This window comes from Magnolia sinica, chromosome 14, assembly GCF_029962835.1.
Source record: "Magnolia sinica isolate HGM2019 chromosome 14, MsV1, whole genome shotgun sequence".
Classification (NCBI taxonomy): domain Eukaryota; kingdom Viridiplantae; phylum Streptophyta; class Magnoliopsida; order Magnoliales; family Magnoliaceae; genus Magnolia; species Magnolia sinica.
Window position 1 is genome coordinate 80870996 of NC_080586.1, and position 21385 is coordinate 80892380.

At 41.3% G+C, this 21385-nt stretch overlaps 1 protein-coding gene across 1 annotated transcript; it reads right to left on the minus strand.

The window, feature by feature from the left end:
- Positions 1-5345: 5345 nt before the first annotated feature.
- LOC131225071 (receptor-like protein EIX1) lies at positions 5346-16794 on the minus strand. The gene is made up of 4 exons (XM_058220492.1): positions 16379-16794; positions 7090-8141; positions 6918-6988; positions 5346-5732 (listed from the first exon to the last, which is right to left on the minus strand). The coding sequence occupies exons 1-4, from the start codon at positions 16792-16794 to the stop codon at positions 5346-5348; spliced, it is 1926 nt and encodes a 641-aa protein (XP_058076475.1).
- Between the last annotated feature and the right edge of the window lie 4591 nt (positions 16795-21385).

The window sequence follows — 21385 nt, forward strand, 5'->3', positions numbered from 1 at the left end:
AACCAACATCCTACATTTAAGATGAATGGGTTGCCTAACAAAGGATTGGAATGGCATATTTATAGAATGTAGCACATGTATATAAAAAGTCATGTTAGTTCGACTAGGGTTAAAATAACTTGAGCCTAGCCTAACCCGAAAAATTAAATGGGCCATGCATGTGATGCCCAAGCCTAGCCCATGAGCTGAGAGAATAGTTCCAAGCTCAGTCCAGAGCTGTGTTGGACTCATCGGGTTGGGTCAGGTGGGCTACCCAACCCATTGCCCCGGCCCCCTTTAAATATACCCTTTCTTTGTGCAAGGGAAATGTTAATGCCATCCGAACCATGCATATAGGCTGTAACGGTCTGGGCCTTGATTTTGAATAGTTACATGAGGTTGTCTGCCCTGCTATATTTAAAACTCTTGGGTTTGGTTGGCTTATATTGGCCCTGCCCATTGATTGCCCCATCAGCACACGGATGGGGTTTATGCTCAATATTCAACAAGAAGAATTGATAGACGGGTAGCTCAATATTCAACAATGAACTAAAAATGGTTTATGGACTGGATAGAATCATAGTTTATGCTCAATATTCAACATTGAACTGAAAATGGTTTATGCTCAATATTCAACAAGAAGAATTGATGGCAAGGATGTTCCCTTTGATTGATTTTCAACTAATGACCATTAATGATTGTTGTGTCACAGCCCCACCCACCATATTTCAAGTATTAGGCGACCAACATCCTTCTTATAAGGTAGAGTTTCCCGAAACTTGCTTAAATGGTCATGGATATTTTGTGCATGAGATCCATGGGCCAAAACTCATGGGTCAAACTATTTCAAATCATGCCCTGAACCTCTAAAATCACATGTTGTGGCCCATGTGAGTTTTGGAATGGCATGATTGAGGTCTCCATTCATCATGGTCAGATGCATCTCATGAATGCTTTAAATGGAATATATGAATGATGGTGGGCCACACATAAAGTCTAGAAGATTTTTAATGGTTTGTGTCCTATCCCAACAGTTCCCCATATTGTGGTCCACCTGAGTTTTCAATCAACCAAAATTTTGGGTGCCAGGTAGAATATTAGGGTCCCAAATGATGGGTGATTGAATGTAATTTAAAAAAAAATAATAATAATAAAATAAATAAATAAATAAATAAATAAATAAAACAGTGGACTCATACATGTTGATTAATACATATGCTAAATGCAGAAACGTTCCATTGAATCTGCCCTCCTAATGCCATGACTGCAAATAAGCACTTGGGCATCCCAACCGGTCCATGATCAATCACAGAACGGACAAGTGATGCACTCATAGGATTGCTTTCTGCAGCTACGCATATGCATGCACCTAATAAATTAAAGTGCCCCATATATACACAAGTAACAAATATTTGCAAGATCTATGATGATCATAGACATGCCCCCAGGTGGACCACAAAGGTGCCATCAATGTGAACTGTTGGCTATCATATTCTAATTGTTTCTTGTTTTGTTCCTACTGCCCCATTTAATGAGTGGACTGTCTGGATTTTGTACTAATCAACGTTCACTGCCTGGCATACAATATTAATATCCTGGTTCTCACACATAAGTGACCTACTCGTTTGGTCTATTTTATAATTGAACCTGCCATATTTTGTGCTCATCGGATAATTTTGGTGGGGCACATCTGTTGGATGGTTGAACATGGGACACATACCACATGGTACCAACAATTTGTGATTTCGATCCCATTTTCTAAAGAAAAATTAGATAACATCATCTACATATTTTTTCCTAAAAAAACACCATCTAACATTTTTGTTGATGGAGGCACTATTTCAGAAAATCTGAATTGCAGAGGAATTTTGCCACACATAAATGAAAATGGTCCTGTAAACCATGCTGTAGGAGACCTTTGTACATGTCAACTCCCCTTGGCATTGCCAACTTAGATACGGTGGGTCCTATATACTGTGATGCGTTCATGAAATCCACTACCATATTAGGTAGTGATGTAAATTTAGTGAAAGGGCTAAAAATATTGGTGGACTCATAGTTCAGGTGGAGGTGGGCCATACCAAGGAAAACAGCATGAGAGGGTACACCTACCATTAGATTTTTACAGGGCTCATTATGATGTTTATGTGAAATCCACTCCAACCATTAGTTGCCTTATGAACATTCATACATGGGGACAAAAAATTAGGCTGATACATGATTTATGCGAGCCACACCAAGTAAAATTCTTTAGATGGTGGGTGTTCCCCTACATTGTTGTCTCACGTGGCTGGCTTGAATCATGGATGTGGCTGATTTTTAAGTATTACAGCTAAATTCTCATCCCACACTTAGCGTCAATGTGGGTTTCATATACACATCACAGTGGTGTCCACCCTAACTCTCCTCGTCTTACTCGCCCTGTGCTCCTGCGATGTGGCATACGCGGATTGCATGCTGATTGTCGCTGCTGAAGTTCTCTGTGGCCCCCACCATGATGCATGTGTTTTATCCACACTGTACGTCCATTTTGCTAAATCATTTTATGCGTGAACCCAAAAAAATGAGGCAGATTCAAATCTTTGGTTTGAATGCTCACCATTAAAAACTTGCTCGGGCCACAAAAGTTCTGAATAAGTTGATATTTATAGTTTACCTTTTCTTAGGTTTATATTATATAATCAACAGGTTGGATGTCAAATAACCATTACAGTGGACCCTAGGAAGTTTTTAGTGATGGGGTTCAATGTGTGGTCTACCTGATATTTTGATCTGTCTCATTTTTTTATTTTTTATTTATAATGCCTAAAGTAAGCTGACAAAATGGATGGACAACGTGGATAAAACACAGATATCATTGTGGGGCCACGAGCATTGCCAAGTTGTCATTGGTATGATAGCATGCAAATCCATGTCCTGCCAAGGCACACTAGAAGGGGTGGGACCCACCGTGATGTGGAAATGAAAGCCACTCTGGCCATAAGGTGAGTGACGAAAATTTAGCCACAGGGCTAAAAAAATCAGTCACATTCGTAATTTAGGTGAGCCGTGTGTGCGGAAATAGTGCGGTGGTACCTATAATCCAAACTGTTTCACTTCGTGTGTCCCACGTAAGTTATATATGAGCTTAATTTTTAGTTTCCATGTATGAATTTTAACAAGGAAACTAATGGTAAGAGTGAATTTTACATAAACATCATCGGCACGCGGCCCCTGTAAAAATCTAGGCACCCCTCTCCCATTGTTTCCTTGTGTGGACCATCAAAATCTTGAATCGACTTGGTGTTTTAGCCTACCACTAAATTGCCGTCACTGAACTAATTAATGGTCAGAATGTATTTCATGAACACATCATGGTGGGGCCCACCATGTCTAAGTTTCCACAGCTGCGGGAGCCGATCGTCACCAAGGTGGTACCGTTTGAAGGAGAAGAATATTACTCTTACTGAGCTGTGTGTAGCCAAAAGGAAAGCTTTGTGGATCCCATTGTGATGTGTGACGGAAATTCAGCCCATTAATCAGATGCACTCTTTCATCATGGGACATGGACGCAAAAATCAGGCCAATCAATGATTTAGGTGGGTGGGCCACATCATAGACAACATTTGAGAGTAGATATCCACCCATTGAAACCTTTATAGTCATTTATAGGCCTTAGATGCGATTCAGACATCCAGATCATCCATTAAGTGTGTCCCACTTGGATGAGGAATCACACTTAGTTTTAGACATATCCAAAACTCAAGTGTGTCACATCAACTGCTTCTAAATGTTTTAGGCATGATTTCACACGGTTTCAAATGGTATAACTCACTTGTGTGATGGACATGACTGATTTTTGGGATAGCCCATATAACCTAGAGGGGACCTGTCAAATAAACATTATACATGTCTAACATAAATCATGGTGGGGCTCCCATGAGGTTGACCTTATAGCACCATTCGTGGGGCCACAAAATCTTTGGATCAGGCTAATAATTTTGTACTTCAAGTTCATCCCAGTAGGAATGGCCTTATGAGTAGTATGGATGGCATATGAACATTAACCTGGACCCCAGGGAGATTTTAATCACAGGCACTTTCGTACCCACTTTTTCCTATCATGCGGCCCACTTAAGTTTTGGATTTGCATTATTTTTGGGCCCATGTCCGCACATGATTGGAAAAAAATGGATAGATTGGGTGGATTTCTTACAAGTATCACAATGGGCCCTAGCTTCCCATCGCAGGAAATTCCTATGAAGGGAGTGGATTAGGTGAGGCCGGGATGGTGAGGCTATTATCATGAGGTCTACCTTAATATATATATTGTACATCCAGGTTGTCCATCCGTTTTGTTAGATCAATTTGGTACAGCACCCAAAAATGAGACAGAGCCAAATGTAAAGTAGACCATACTATATATAGTAAACAGTGGCGATTGACCATTAAAAAATTACAGTGAGTTAGAAAAGTTTGTAATCAAGTTGATATTTGTTTTTTTCCCACGGTCATCTGGTTTATGTGGACTTATCAACAGGTTGGATGGAAAATCAACATTGCAGTTGGTCTCAAGAAGTTTTTAATGGTGGGGCATGATTGTGTGTTCAATCACTATTGTTTCCTATAGATAGTATGGCCCGCATAAGATTTGGATATGCTTCAAACTCATGCGCCTAAACTGATATAGCAAAATGGATGGACGACATCTAGATAGAATACATATGTCAAGGTGTGCGCCACAATAAGGGGCTCATGGTCTTAGGTGAGGCAGGAACCGCACCTAATGGCTCCCTGCTAGGCAAGGCTTTTGCAGGCAATCCAGGTCAGTTTCTCTTATAGGTGTGGCCCATTTGGTAAGGAGAGCAACTGGCATAGACAAAGTAAGAATATTTCAGACACCCTGATCTATAGCTCAAGTGATAGACTGAGTGAAAGATACCTCGTTTCAACACTGAGGTCTTGGTATCGATCCCTAGTGGGGGTAGCTAACAGTGAAGTGTGAACTGACCATGGGGTGTACTAACAAGCTAACCCAAAAAAAATAAAAAAAAAGTAGGAATATTTCAGTGAATAAGTTTTATTTTTATTTTTATTTTTATTTTTTTGTTTACAGAAAGGTGGGAGCACATCACCTGTAATTTTACTGATTAATTATTATATACATTAGAGGGGGCTGTACTGACTGATTCTCCCCCCAAATTCATCACTAAAGCTTTCTATTACAACTCTCATTAAAAGTACTAAATAAAAAACAAAAACAAAAAACAAAACAAAACAAAACAAAAACCACTTTGAAGCGTCCAACATTACAACAATTATTCATTACACGTGATCTGGATTTGCATCAGACTTTTTCAATCTAACATCCTGTAAAATTACAATGACTAAAAAAGTCTATCTTTCATCTCATCAAAGAAGCGATAATAGGCAATTCTCCAAGACTTTTTGAGCATTAAAATACCACAAAATGCCCAAAACTCAATTGCAAATCCTGGTCCCAGCGCAAAGTAAAACCAACTAATTTCATACTCTTCCTCATCTTTTTTTACATCACCACTGACAGGCATTGGACCTTGAGACGTCTCATCGCTACCACACTTTTCTGTAAGAGGAGGTCCACAAAGTCCATTGTTGCCGATATAAATAGATGGATCTTCAAGTGTCCGGAGTTGATTTCCCGTTGGAATTCTTCCCGACAAGTTGTTATACGACAAGTTCAAGTGACTTAGAAAAGTTAAATTCGACATGCTCAGAGGAATCAAACTTGAAAGCTGATTTTCAGAGAAATCAAGAGACTCAATGCTAATTTACCAATCTTATCTGGGATCTTTCCGGTCAACTGGTTTCCAGATAAGTTTAAGGCACGCAATCCTAAAAGACTTGTGAGTTCTTCAGGGGTCTCTCCGGATAAGTTATTGCTAGAAAAGTCCATGCATGTAACCATTGAAACTGTTCTAGTGTATTCAAGTAGTTGCCTCTTTACTAATACAATCAAGTTTTCCTCGTAATATAATCTTGCATTTCTATAGTAAATAAAGTGATTCGTCTTCTGCTCATTTTTCATTGCAATGAGATTTTCAAAACTTTGAGGAATTGAACCATATAAACAATTTTTTGCCACATCGAGGACTTTCAGAGAAGTTAATTTTGATAATTGTGGTGGGATGTTGCCAGAAAACATATTGAATCGTAAACTCAGAATTCTTAAAGCCGGAAAACTTTTTCCAATCCAAGTGGGAATATGACCTGAGAAATTGTTGTATCCAAGGTTAAGATTCTCCAAACCAGTACATTTCTTCAAAGATGAAGGAACTTTTCCCGATAGGCTATTGTTGGTCAAGTGCATTGTTCGGAGTCAATGTAATTGACCGAAAGATGTGGGTATTCCTCCCAATAACTTGTTCTTGCTCAAATCAAGTGCCTCAAGCGCTACACAATTACCCAAACTCAATGGAATGATACCACTTATATTGTTTTGGGAAAGATCAAGGACTGTCAAGGAATTCATTCCTTCCGTAGATGAGGGAATCATGCCACTGATTTGGTTACCTTTGGCAGAAAAGTATTCTAAATACTGCATTGTGGATGCAAAATTCGGTGGGATTGGTCCAGAAAATTGATTGTTGGAGAGACCAAGTACTCTGGCTCCATTCAATATGAAAGGTAAGGGACCACTGAAATTATTGGAACTCAAATCAATTACGGCTTGAGGCAGCATTTTTAAAGGGTTGGGCAATTGGCCAAAAATTTGGTTATTTGAAAGGTTTAGTAAGAGAAGTTGGGGTGTTAAATCCCAAAACCAGGTGGGGATGATGATGCCAGAGATGGTTGTGTTAGAGAGATCCAAAATATTGTGTTCGTAGCCAGAGAGGAAATCGAGGACCTAAATGACATGATCCTAAGTAAATATGGGAAAGCTGAAATGGAGGGGCCCAATCAGAGTGTGGATGAAAAACCAAAGTATTGGAATCCAAATATAAGGACTTCAACTTTTTAAGGTTTTCAAAAAGACTTTGAGACACGTTTCCTGCCAAGGAGTTGTCAGAGAGGTCAAGCAAGACAAGTTAGAAATTTGTCCTAAAGTTGCTGGGATTGTCCCATTCAACTGATTCCCACTGAGAGACAAACTTTGTAAAGAAGACAATCCTCCAAGAGCTGCAGGGATATTCCCATTCAACTGATTACTGCTGAGATATAATTTTTCTAAGGAAGACAACCCTCCAAGACGAGCTGCAGGGATTGGACCTGTCAGCATGCAATCCTTGAGAGTAAGGCGTTTAAGACTTTTGAGCTCATATAACCAATCAGGAATGGCCGCATGCATATGATATCCGTCCAAAGACAGGCTCTCTAAATTGATAAGCTTAGTTATGGCTCTTGGAATGCTACCTGTTATATTCTCACTGAATGACAAAGAGAGAGACTCAAGTGAGGTAATATTCCAAATAGAGTTGGGGATTCCTCCATGCAGCTGACTGAAAGATAGATAAAGTATCTTCAGCTTCCTCCAGCTGCCTTCAAGGAACTCTGACCAATCAACCCTCAGGTTATCATCAGTTGATCCCAACCACAACTCTTCCAAGTTAGGAAGTTGTGAAAATCGATGAGGAACCTCACCATGAAAGTTGTTATATGAGAGATCCAAGGACACGAGGCTACTAATGTTAGCTATCCAGTTTGGAATGGTAGAGTTGAAGTTGTTAACACGGAGATCAAGGACACGGAGAGATGTGAAATTAACATAAGGAAGAGTTGGAGAAATATATGAAAGACCACAACGGAATAATTTTAGCTCAATGAGGGAAGGAGACATGTTCATTACGTGGACCCAATCATGACTTGCCATGGAAAGGTTCACATAAGACATGTCGAGATACTTTAGAGAAGGTAGGCTTGTCAACCACCAAAGGTTTTTGGCACTCAAAGAAGATGAAGAAAGCTTCAGGGAAACGAGTTTGGTGAGGTTACCAAGCTGATGAGGGATTATCCCGCTGAATCCTGCCCTTGACAAATTCAAATGCCTCAACTCCTTTATTGAACCCAGGAAATCTGGAATTGGTGCGCCATTAAAAGCATTCAAGCTCAAGTCCAAGAACTGAAGATGCTTCAATTGAAACAGAGCTGGATCAATTCTGCCACTTAGACTGAATGCTGGATCTAATAGGCCTCCAGCCCAAAAACTGTAATTATAAACTGTGTGGAGGTCAAGTTTAAGAACAAACCCAGTTTTGTTGTGGCAGGTAATTCCTCCCCATTTGCAGCAGTCAGAGGCATCATCCCAAGAAGAGAGAAGATGGGAGGGATTGTTGAGGGTCGAATATTGCATATCAGACCCCGATTACTGCCTGATTTTACGTACACGATAATGCCTAATATTATAATTTAATCGTGTTTTTGTTGCAGGATATAATAAGGAGCTTTGATTGAAAAAGAGTATTAAAAGCATGGATTTAATGCTCCGAAGTCACCAGAGCAAGGAATGGACTCCAAGGGACCGAGATCGATGGATATACATGCCAGAGATTCGAGAAAATTGAGAAACTGAAGCTTAAGTGACCTGAAAGTTAGTCAGAATGCAAGATCACAGGGTTTCCACCATCCACTCGGCTCGAAACTTCATACATGGCCTGAAGACCATAAATTAACCGTACACGTCAAATTTCAGTCATTAGATCCTTGTGGAAGTGGCCCAACAGAGAGATCAGAGGATAATAACCATTAAGAAAGCATCTTGGACATCCTTGGGAGATCTGGACCCAAACTGAACTGATGGAAAGAGCACGAAAAACGGTAGATATTTGTCAAATTTCACTTCTTTTGAATGGTGCAATCAGGAGATACTGACGGTAGAAGATATAACAAAACAGAATGGCAAATCTGTAAATAGATGTACCATGCATGGCTTACGTGAAGCCCATTGTTTTTTTAACGGTGAATGTTGTCCATACATTGGTTAAGCGTGTGGCCCACCCTGAAGTCAGATCTACTTTAAACTGGAAGCCATGGGCTAACACTATGTACAGGAGCTGATGGAGGGAGTGGATCTCCAAGAATGTCATCATAAGTGGGCCCCACCAATTTTTGTACAAAACATGCAAATAGTGAAAAAACGTCCAGTGAAGTAGGTGCTTGTGATTGGGTTTTGACAGTGGACCCCATCCATCATCTTTTTTCATGATCTGGACCGTCCAATGTGTCCTAAAGGGGTGGCTTGACCCTCTCCTAGGTGGAGGAATTATAGAAGAAAGCGTGGATCGGATTTTAACCGTCCAAACGCAGGACGGACGGTAGGGAGAAAATACAGTGGGCCGCACTAAAACCTGACCAAAACCACTCCTTCTAGCCTGTTTTTTCGCCAGGAACCCAATGAACGGGGTGGATTTCTCTAAAAACCATACTGTGAGGCCCACTGATCGTCACAGCGTACCCTGTTTATGCAGGGACGCGCGTCCGTGAAAACCGGCCATGGTGGTCCGTTCTGTGATCATTATCAGGGTCGGATCAGTGATCCAGACCGTCTAAAATTCCAAGCAAGGAGTTCTTTTCCTCACCAAGAAGCAGATTTCGAAGACGGGAGGTTCTTTTCTCCCAAATTTAATTGAAACGCCAGGTGTATTCTCCAAGTCGGACACAAAAAAAACGGAGTGCGGCTGTTTTCTTCAGCGAAAAAGAGAGTCAATCTGGGACTCTGGATTGATTTTTGCTCCTCTATAAAAGGAAGGAAAACGAGAGGGAGAGGGTACGAAGGATGGCAGGGATCTAAGGCTTGAACGCCAGCAGGGAGAAAGAGAGGCAGTGTGAAGGTTGGCTGCTGGCAGCGTGGGGACGCCAGCAGGGAGAAAGGGAGGTCAGTTGCTACTGCACGTCAGGAAGAAACGGGAAGAAAGGGGGGAACGTGAGGCTCGGTTTTGAGGAGATTGGAAGGTGGAGGCCGTGGGATGTAGCAGGAAAGACTGAACGTGGAGCTGGTTTTCTCCTTTTCCTTCTTGTTCTTCTCTCTTTCCTTTTTATTTTTTATTTTGTTGTTTTATTTAGCCCATTCATGAGTGGCTAAACCCCTTAGCTAGGGCTAAGAGGTGAAGCCTGTAGCGAGATGGGAGAACCTACTTTATGCCTTTAATTTAAATTTCTAAACTGAAGTTGATATAGTTGATTATTAAAGGAATATTTTTCTTAGTCTTTTATGGTTTGTTGTGACTGAAATTACAATGGGTTTGCAATGGCTTTGAGTATTTCTTTCCCCTTTTTAAGTTTATGAAGTCAGGAACCCCTGTTGTTCATCATTGTCCCATGGGCATGGTAGGATGACAGTACCCTTCCTGATCCTCATACATTGTTGGTTGGTTGGTAATTAGTTTAATTCTGTTGTTTACTTTGTCTGCCGGGCATGGCTTGGTGATGGAATCCATTCTAATTCATACACCTTTCACCTCTTGAAAACTATATCAAAGGAAGTCTAGTTTAAATTCAATAATTCTTGATGCTAGCATAAGATCTCCCTGATCTCTACAAGTGGATCCTCTGAATCCCTAGTTTCCTTTCTCTGAATTCTTTAAGTTTTAGATAATTATTCCACAATTAGTCCTTAAATTTACATTTGATTTTGATTACATCTTAGGCTAGTTCTACATCTAGTTAGTTTCAGATCACGTACAAGTTTCAGTCCCTGTGGATTCGACCTCGGTCTTACCGAGTTTATTACTACATCACAACCCTATACTTGGGGAGTGAACAGGGATCATTCAGAGCCTTCCGAAAAGTAATTAGAGCTTTTCTCTCCGAATCCAAGCAACCACTCACCTTCCAACATCCTCCCCAATATATTAATACATTTAAAAGAAAGACAGAAATAAGAAAGCCTCTCTGCTGAGAATAACAACCCTCCATTCCCTCTCTCTCTCTGCTTTAGAAAAGGAAAATTACTTCTTTGCTGATTTCTCCTTCCGCTCTCCTTAATTTATAATATCTGAAGACCGCACTCATTCATCATGCTAGTTCACCACTATTTTCTCTTAACGCTGATCAAGCAATCCTAACCATCCACTTAAAATGGTTGAAGAGTCACCACCGGGAGCAGATTGGGTTAGACCCAGCCTCACCTAAGATGGTGCGGCCCTTACCATGGAGCCCACCTTATATAGGCCCAGAACTGATGGGAATGGCCCCAGGGTCATGGTATACTTAGGTTATAGCTAAATAATGGCTATTTCAGTCAATTGGAGCACTTCTGGTGGCCTCTTTTCTACGTGTGGTCGGACTTAAGCTTCCTGACCATAGATCTAGGTCAGGCTGAGTTTTCGTTCCGATCGGATTTACAGATCGACCGTGGCTGACCAGTTTCAGTTCAATAGTCACGGTCACTCGATCAGGGCCACAAGAACATTGCCATGTATGGGACATTTCCTCTGATCCGAGAGTGTATTTGGGTCAGATTCTGACGGTCTGAATCCTTATATTTAACCCGCAAGCAACACGACTTAGATTACTTAAATTCGGATTTCATTTTTAAAGATATTCACGTTTCTTACACACTTTGCTCCGGGCTCAAGTTGTGTATTTTTAGACGCAATTTAGACTTGATTTCTGAGGAGGTTGTCAAGTCCAGTAATGCGGTCATAACTATATAGTTTTGCGGTTATCGGACTTTCGACGTGCGGTCCAGGTCCGATACGGAGTTTTGGTGTGCTCCCGAGAACAACCGGGTTTAAGGATGGATTCTAGATTTAAGGGTAATATAGCGTAAATGATCCTGCACGGTTTGGGTCTTGCAGATCATATTTAAAGTGATTAGTGCTAATTTCATAAGTACTCTAGTTTAACACTTGCTAATATTAACCTAATTTCTAAAGGTTTTGTCCTAAGTGATTTCTGCCTGAGGTGGTATTCGGGTCTTTGTACGGATTTTTTTGAGACGTTACAGAACCCCTATTTATAGTTTTAGGAAACTCCTTTCCGCATCCCAATTGCGAAAGGACTCGGATTTCCGCAATCCGCAAAATCGCGAAACGAATCTGCGAAACCACGACCGGTCGAGATGAGGTCACGACCGGTCGAGAGCCACTCACGACCAATTGAGCACAACCCTCGACCAGTCGAGCACCCCAGAGATAAATAGTCGAAACGCGCGGTCGTGCACCAGCCCTCGACCGGTCGTGTAAGGCTCACAACCGGTCGAGTACTGGGAAAAAACCCCATCACCATTGTGAAGTTTATATTTGCCATCTAATCTCTTCGTAAGGTCACACAAACTTAGATGGAGGAAAAATGCAAAAATTAATTGACCAGAGCCTTTGTCTTTGTGGCCCCTAAGAAGTTTTCAATGGTAAGCACTTAATTCCCACTGTTTACTATAGTGTAGCAAACTTGGGGCATATATCTTCTGAGGGTTTTTTTTTTTTGTGTTCCCCCGAGGATAGAGTGGATAAATCATATACATTGAGGTAGGCCTCAAAAAGCTCTTTGACAGAACCGTCTATCTCTAAATACGTTCCGGTGGGAGTTGTATACAATCCCTACACGGAATTGTTGGTGGAGCGAATGCGGTGAGACACAGGATCCACCAAGGTGGGTGGGAACCTCTTTGTTTTTTTTTTTTTAAAAGAACACCCCACTGTCAGTTAACACTTCACTGTTAGCCACCCCTACTCGAGATCGATACCAAGACCTCAGTGTTGAAATCGAGGTATCTTTCACTCAGTCTACCACTTGAGCTATGACTGTGGGGGCCCACTTTGATGTATGTGACTACATCCACACCGTTCATTCATATTTAAAGCTCATTTTAGTGAATGATCCAAAAAAATTGAAGCAGTTCCTAATCCCAGATGGACCATATTACGTGAAACAATGGGGATTGACCATTAAAAATTTCTTGTGTGCCACTGCTGTTTCCTATGGTGTGGTCCGCATAAAATTTGTGTCATCTTTATTTTTGAGATAAAGGGTTTAAAATGAAATTCCAAATGGTTGGACGGTGTGGATTTAAGTTTCACACATCACTGTGAGCCCCACAGTCAGGGTCCCACCCACCTTGGTGGATCCGGCGCGTCTCACCTAATCCGCTCTCGTACCTGTGGACGCGGATTTCCTGCCAAAGCCTTTCGCTGGAAGTTTTGCACTGTGGTGAAAGGTGGGGTCCACGTGATATTTATGAGAAATCCAACCCATTCATCCATTTTTTGAACTCATTCTAGGATGTGAGAGTAGAAAAAGGAGTATACAAAACTCAGCTGGGCCATACAAGATGAAACAGTGGGGAAAGGAATTCCTACCGTTGAAACTTTCCTATGCTCCACCTTGATGTTTATATGCCATCCAAACCGTTTATAAGGTCATTTGCTCTGGGATGAAGTGAAAACACTGTAAACTTAGACCGATACAAAACATTTGTGACCATATAAATATTTCCACGGTAGTCACTAAATCCCCACTGTTTCCTCCCGTGTGGCCCATTTGAGTTTTGGATCCATATTATTTTTGGTCACATGTCCTAAAATGAGCTCTAAAAGCGGATGAAAGGGTTGGATTTCTCACAAAGATTGCAGTGGGCCCACCCAAAAAAAAAAGAAGAAAACTTCATGCGGAAGGCTTTCGCGTGGGGGAGCGAATTGCGTGGTGTGCCATGCCACACTACGGACTCAGCCAAGATGGTGCGGCCCTTACTGTGGGGCCCACCTTGATGTACATATTTTATATCCACCCTTTCCATCCATTTTTCCGAATCATCTAGTGCATTATGCAAAAAAATAAAAATACAGCAAATCCAAATATCAAGTGGACCGTACCATAGGAAACAATAGTGATTGACCATTAATGGGCCACAAAAGTTATGGGTCACATGAGATTTGGATCATCCTCATTTTTAGGTTTATTTCCTATAATGATTTGGAAAAATGGATTGACAACATGGATAAAACACATATATTATGATGGGGGCATACAAATGTCCAATAGCTAGCGGCGGCTACTAACATTGTGAGTACCAAAGAGGTGGGTGGACATGCGTGGGGCCCTCTGTGTCGAAGAAATGAAACAGATCCAGACCTTAGACAGACCGTGGTTTAGGAAACAATGGTAAATGAGTATTAAAATTTTCTTGTGGGCTAAAATGGTTTGGATTAAGATGATATATGTGTGGTCTCTTAATCTAGGTCTTTTAGACATTTTCAATATATTGGATGGCACATAAACATTCCGGTGGAATCCATTGAGTTTTTAACGGTAGGGATCAATCCCGACTGTTTCACAAGGGTAAATATGTCAAATTAACATATTTCAAATATTTCAGATATTAGTTAACAAACTAGTTATTCTAAATTCATTATTAGTTTTATGACTTCAGATCCAGACTTCATATTCAGATTTCAAATTCACAGTTCCGACTTCATATTTAACAAACAGGACCTTAGTCAGTCCATTCACAATCTTTTCATTTTTTATTATTTTTTTTTGTTTCACTTTCAACTGAAAGCTCAGATTCTCCTTAAAATTTCTTTAATCCAAGGTTAGAACAGGAATGCAAGGCCGTGAAACACAACTTATAAATATGTAATCATGTTTTAAGGTATATACGTTAATGTCGGGAATGGACCCGTTTAAGAGACAGACATGACCTATCATCATTCGAGTGAGCAAGGATTCTTTTTTAAGTCACAGGGAAATAAACAAATCCCATCCACAAAAAGGCAATGCCAATGTGGAGAATCTTGTAATGAGGAATGGCCAATATCATGTTCACTTTCTTAGGGAAATTCGGTCCGTCCAAAATGGTTAACCCTACTGTGAATCAATCACAAAAGCTTTTCTATACTGGTGGGTACCACCCCCACCAAGACCCAGCTAGCTAGAAACAAACGGTCCTGTCGGGGGGCTTTGTGGGGGCCACTGTGATATATGTGTTTTATCCAGAAGCCATTCATCCATTTTGAATAGAGCATTTTATGGCTTGAGCTAAAAAATGAGGCAGATCAAAGGCTCTAGTGGACCACACCACAATACATAGTGGTGACAATGACCCCACCGTTGAAACCTTCTTAGGGCCCATCGTAATGTTTATTTACCATCCAAACTTTTCATAAAATCACAGTGACCTGGATGAAGGGAAAACATAAATATCAGCTTGATCCAAAACTTTTGTAGCCCTCAAGAGGCTCAGGAATTCAATCCCCACTGTTTCCTGCGGTCTGGTTCACTTGAGCATTCTATCTGCCTCATTTTTTTTTTTTTTTTTTGACACATTACTTAAAATGATTTTTCAAAATGGATGGACAGCATGGATAAACGCACACATCATATCACGGTAGGCCTCACAGAGCCCATGACAGGACCGTCTCTCGCTGGCTGGACCCTGGTGAGGGTAGTACTCCATCCTCGCCCGGACAACCGATATAGCTTTGGTGGATACCTGACTGTGGAGCCTACCGTGATATATGTTTCTTTTATCCATGCTGTCCATCCCTTACGACAGGATCATTTTAGTGAATTAGCCCAAAAAAAAATGCAGCTGATCTAAATCTCATGTGGACTACACCATAGGAACAGTGGTGATTGGCAATTGAAAACTCATCAGAGGCCACGGAAGTTTTGAATCAAGATGATATTTGTATGGAACTTTCATGGAGGTCTCTATGACCTTATCAACCATTTAGATGTCAATTAAACATTCTAGTAAGTCTCAGGAAGATTATAATGGTGGGTTTAATCACGACTGTTTCCTGCAGTGTGGTTAACTTGAGATTTGGGTCTGTTGCATTTTTGGCTCATGCCCTAAAATGATCCTACAAAATCAATGGGCAGCAGGCTCCACAATTAGGGATCCGCCGAAGCAACCTAAGCCAATAATGATGTCTAGACTGGGATGGGGCCACCCCTGACCCGAGGACTACCTGGAGGGCGGACGTGATGTATGTGTTTTATCAACCAGGTTCATTCCTTTGACAGCTCATTTTAGGCCGTGAGCCCAAAATTATAGCATATCCAAAACTCAAGTGGACCACCTCATACGAAACAGAAACAATGGGGATGATGATCTCCACGGTTGAAACCTTTCTAAAGCCAACAGCCGATGTTTATTTGTCATCCAAACTGATCATAAGGTAACTGCTGACCCTTATTTATTTATTTATTTTAATCCTCTTATACTCTCCACAGGACATGTTACATTACTTACACTTATAAAAATAAAAAAAACAAAAAAAAAAAAACTTTGATTTCCATATATATAACAACCAAATTTACATTTCAGGCTATCCCGGGAGAAAAAGGACCTAGGGAAAGCCTATCATAAGGGAAAACAAAAGAAAAGATGACGGAAGAAAACCGAGAACCCTTAACCATTTAGGGAGCAGGACCAGATGGGCAGGGCCCAAGATACATGCCGAAAACCTGGCCTTCTTAGAGCTTCCTAATCGACCCCAACCCAACCTTGTCGAGGAAGAGTAATCCCCTGACTTGAGCTGGGAGGTCGGCCAGTTTGTTCACCATCGTCAATGACTGGCTAGAGCTGCCTATTCGGGCCATGGCATCAGCTAGCCCATTACCTTCTCTGTAAATGTTGGTGAATTGAACCCGACCAAAAAGCTTGAGATTCTCAATCCGAGATAGCAAGTATTTCCATTTCCAACTTGGGATGGCGGCACCTGCTAAGAAGTCGATTACCAACTGAGAATCTAATTCAATTAAGATAGACAAATGACCCCTGGTGATGCAGTGGTGCAACCCATTGTTAGTAGCTCGGAGCTCGACACTGATGTTGGAACCCACTCCATAACCCTCTGAGAATGCAAACAGCAAAACACCTTGCTCGTTTCTACAAACACCCCCTTCGCTAGACATACCTGGGTTGCCTCTCGCCGACCCATCTACGTTTATCTTCACCCAGCCGTAGGGGGGCCTCCTCCATTTCACTACCGGGGGTCCCTTGGTTGTTCCCTCTGATGTAGGATATCCACCATCCAATGCAAGAGATTAGTGTAGCAGGCGTAGGGGTTTTCCTGTAAAAAATCGCTGAATTCCTGGCCTTCCACGTTTCCCAGAGAATCATACATGGAACCAGTTTTTAGACATAGGAGACAGATGTCCTAGAAGATGAAGAAATCCACCATTGTGCCAACCTCTTCTCCACTGAAGAGGCCCCCAATAAATCTATACCAAACATCCTCCCAAAGAAGGACCATGCAGAATTCGCCAGGCTGCTTTCTACAAAAAGGTGAATTGATTCGCTGGATCGGCCCGATTGATTCTAGATATTTTTGGAATCACAACACACACACCTGGATGCCAATTGAATACCCTTTGCTTGGACTGCCTCATCTACCGGAACCGCTCTTTGAAGAACTTTCCAAACCAGAAGAGAAATTTTTGGGGGAAGCTTTGCATGCTAGATTCATTTGGCCCAGCCTCTGCGTCGGACGCTTGCTCTGCATTTCTCCTATGTTGATTTAACAGAGAATTTCCCCGAAGCAGAGAAAGGCTAGAGGGGTCTATCCGGTCCAACAGTTAAACAGAAACCAACTTGAAATATGAGATCCACTACTTCTTGCGGCAAGTAGCTGAAGATGTCTGAAGGAGGGAGAGGACCGTACTTGCCCAAGAATTGATTAACTTTCAATGATCTCAAGGTTGCAGGAATGGTTCTAATCGCAATTTGCTGGAGCGGCCCCAACCCTGTCCAATTTGAAGTCCATATGTTGCTGTCACCGTCACCCAACTGCCTGTGAACCAGGGGTTCCAGAAATGGGATCAATTTCAAAATGCATTTCCAAATAGGTGAAGCATAAACTACTGGACTATGCAGATTGGTTGGAACAAGATTTTGATCGTATTTAGCCAGCATGTATTTGCTCCACAGACTCTTATCTTCCTTGAATTTTATCACCCAAGCCATCTTTAATCAGAAGGCTTTCATGATATCTGACAATTTTCTAATACCCAGGTCGCCTTCTTCTTTCGGCAAGGAAATTGCTTCCCAGCTTTTCCAATGAGGCTTGCTCTTACCCTCAACCCATCCTCAAAAGAATCTTGCAAATTGCCTTTCCAGGTGGGAAAGAACCTGGGACGGAATGTGAACAGCTGCTAATGCATGAATTGGAACACTCCCCAGGACATGTAGGATTAGGACTGCCCTGCCAGCCTGAGAAAGACATCTAGCCTGCCAACCTTTAATCCGGCCTTCAATTTTGTCCATTAATGGTTTGAAAGCGCTGCGTTTTAATGTGCATGTTGCCATGGGGACGCCGAGGAAGCTGAGAGAAGAAGCTGATCTTGAGATTCAAAAAGCTCTCTTGATAGCCCCAACCCTGGATGACGGAAGATTGGATGCGCAGATGAAAGAGTTTTTGTTAAGGTTTATTCTTTGACCTGAGGCCTCTTGGTAGGACATGAGAAATGATTTAGTAGCCCGGATAGAAGCTAGCCCTCCATTGAGGAATAACTGGGTGTCATTTGCATAGAGAAGATGAGAAATAGTGGGGCATCACCTTCTTAGCTTGAAAGTCCGATCTAGCCCTTGATTCATCAAAGATTTTAGACCCCGACTCAAAACTTTCGCAACCAAAATAAAGAGGCTAGGAGGAAGAGGGTCTCCTTGGTGCATGCCTCTATAAGATCTGAAGAACCCCATCGCCTCTCCATTCACTAACACATAGAACCAATTATTAGCCCAACACTTCTCCACCAGCTTTACCCAAGGGGAAGTGTATCCGAACCTCTGCAATACCTTTTTGAGGAGGCTCCAATCGACTCTATCATAAGCCTTCTCCATGTAGCTTCAGCACAATGTTACCACCACGAGTCTTCCTGTTGATTTCCCTGAATAACTCTTGGGAAAGGGCTATGTTTTCGGCCATTAATCTGCCTTGGATGAAAGCCCCTGCTTTGGGGAGATTAGAGAGGCCATTGATCTGCCTTGGATGAAAGCCCCCTGAATAACATTACTTACACTATTGAAGCATAAAATTTCTCTCAAATTTAAGAATTGAGAGTGGGCATTTCGAAGCCATTCAACCCGCATTAACTCTCAAGGATGGACCACGTCCCCAAGTGTCCCACATTAGAAGATCCTAGCTACAAATTGATGTAGAGCAGGTCGCGAACAGTTTCATGGCAAAGATGGATTAGAAAAGGCCCGGTTAACGACAGAAGTGATCCAGACTGTCAAACCTTAGATCAGGCGTATCTCACAATCTGGAATGAGTTATCGGGCGTAAAATATATGATTTTGGGGTAGAACGAGCTACTTTAGCCACCCAACCCCACTATGCCGGGTTGCGCAAGCTAGATTTGTGAAATACCCCCGGATCGACGGTAGTTTCCCTATTTTAATTTCGTTTTTACTATAAATAGTAAGTTTTAGTTTGATTATAACTCTTCATCCGTTAAGCTTTAGGAGTTGCGCCCAATGTAAAAAGAGCTTAGAATAATTAGCAGAACATCTTGATGAAGCCAAATAGGACACTGTTTTTGGCCAAAAACCTTGCGCACCAGTAGACATCATGACCGTCTATAAATAATAAGTTTACTATTTATAGTAAGGTGTGAATTCTAGGAGTTTCAGTTATAATTTGCTTCTGATTTCTCTCCCATTGCTTGGTATCCCTATTTAAAGGGTCGTGAACTCATTATTTTCATTTATCAATCAAATTACAAATTTATTAGAATTTATTTCTACCCTTCTTGCTTTCTTTCCTCGTGGATTTGAGAAGTCCCTGTGAGGAGTCAAGAGAAACTCTGTGAATTCGGAGTAGTTATCCTTGAGGAAGACGATGATCGACCTCATCACGTTCATCCCTGCACCACAAATCTTACATGAATGTTGGACATTCCTACCCAGCCGAATTGATTCCAACGGTATATCTCACTAATGTATGGATGACCCTGATTTTTATTTTATGTGATTTTCATGGTAGGGTTCGCTATCCCCATGGTGCTGATGTTTTGCACAAGTGGCTGTCAGCCTGAGAGATGGCATTGGATCATAAATTGTGGTACCTTGATGTATCTGATTAGTTTTGATAGACAATTAGTCATTTTTTAAAATCCTCCAATTGTCCTTGCACAACACGACTCAGTTGTCCTTAGAATAGCTTTCAATTGTAGAAATTTATGTATAAAATGGACTTGATTAACACTCTATCTTTTGCTCCACACTAATGGTATATTCCCAAACTTATACATGCTACTATTAAAAGTATATGGCTTAAGAAATGCTAACCACTCATTTAAGGTCTATTAGAAGTAAAGTAGAAAAGTATAGTCATCTGATAAGAAAAATATTATTTTACATCTTTTTAAATTCCCCATCTTATTCTTAATAGAAGTCCTTGTATTGTAATACACCTAAATCCATAGCTCAACTGGCAGACTGAGTGGAGATACCTTGTTTCAACACTTGAGGTCTTGGCAACGATCCCTAGTGGGGGTGACTAACATGGAGTGTGTGTACTGACATGGGTGCCCCCCCAAAAAAAAAAGTCCTTTGTATCGTAATAGCTCAAGAAAGGTGAATATTCTTCCAAGGCAGGTGCAATTGACACGACCCGTGTTATGGGTTACCCCTCAATTCTTCCCTAGGTTGGCAGAATCAGGACATGACTTTTGGTCAACCAATCTGATCCTCTTTCTATTTTGCTCTACTTTATTGACGACTCGACGGACCTAAAGTTAAGATTTGGGTAAAAATTCCTTTTCCAAAAGTTAGAAAAGGAATGCTAGGCTGCGATTCACGACTTAGAAATTATAACAATGTCATGAGGAAGACGCGTTAACGTCGGGAGTGGGCGTGACAAACATGAGATGCCATCAATTCAATGAGTACGGATTCTAAGTCGGGGAGAAAAACTGTGGTAAATTCTTTGATAATGAGTGTCCTGTATCATGTTCACGTTACGAGGAAAATTCAGTCCGTCCAAGAGTGATGGTGCGTGTAATCCGTGTCAATAATGAGATACATGTGTACTCACTGTTATGTATGTTTATTATATCAATGCCATCCATCTATATAGAGAGATCAATGTATGTTTCTTATATCCACCATCCATCTATATAGAGAAATTATTTTAGGGGATTAGCCTAAAAACGCACAAGATCCAAATCTCAGGTGGACCACACCACAGGAAACAATAGCGATTGACCATTAAAAACTTCCTAAGGGCTATTAAAGTTTTTGATCAAGCTGATATTTGTGTGATCCTTTCATCCACGTCTTTGTGACCTTATCAACTGGTTAGATGGAAACTAAATATTTCAGTGGATCCGAAAAGGTTTTAATGGTGGGCGTTCAATCACCACTGTTTCCTGTGGTGTGGTCCATTCGAGATTTAGATTTGCTGTTTTTTTGGGCTTCTACCATAAAATAATATGAAGAAACAGATGGATGACGTCGATATAAGAAGTGGACCCAAACTCTAGGATCCACGGAAGCCACGTT

What these genes read in the sequence shown, in the direction of transcription:
- LOC131225071 (XM_058220492.1), bottom strand. Translation starts at nt 16,794, where the DNA reads ATGTCTAGCGAAGGGGGTGTTTGTAGAAACGAGCAAGGTGTTTTGCTG. An exon ending in CTCTTCCTCGACAAGGTTGG is followed by an intron (nt 8,142 to 16,378) that starts GTTGGGGTCGAT and finishes TTATAATTACAG; the next exon opens with TTTTTGGGCTGGAGGCCTAT. An exon ending in AGGATTGTCTTCTTTACAAA is followed by an intron (nt 6,989 to 7,089) that starts GTTTGTCTCTCA and finishes ACTCCTTGGCAG; the next exon opens with GAAACGTGTCTCAAAGTCTT.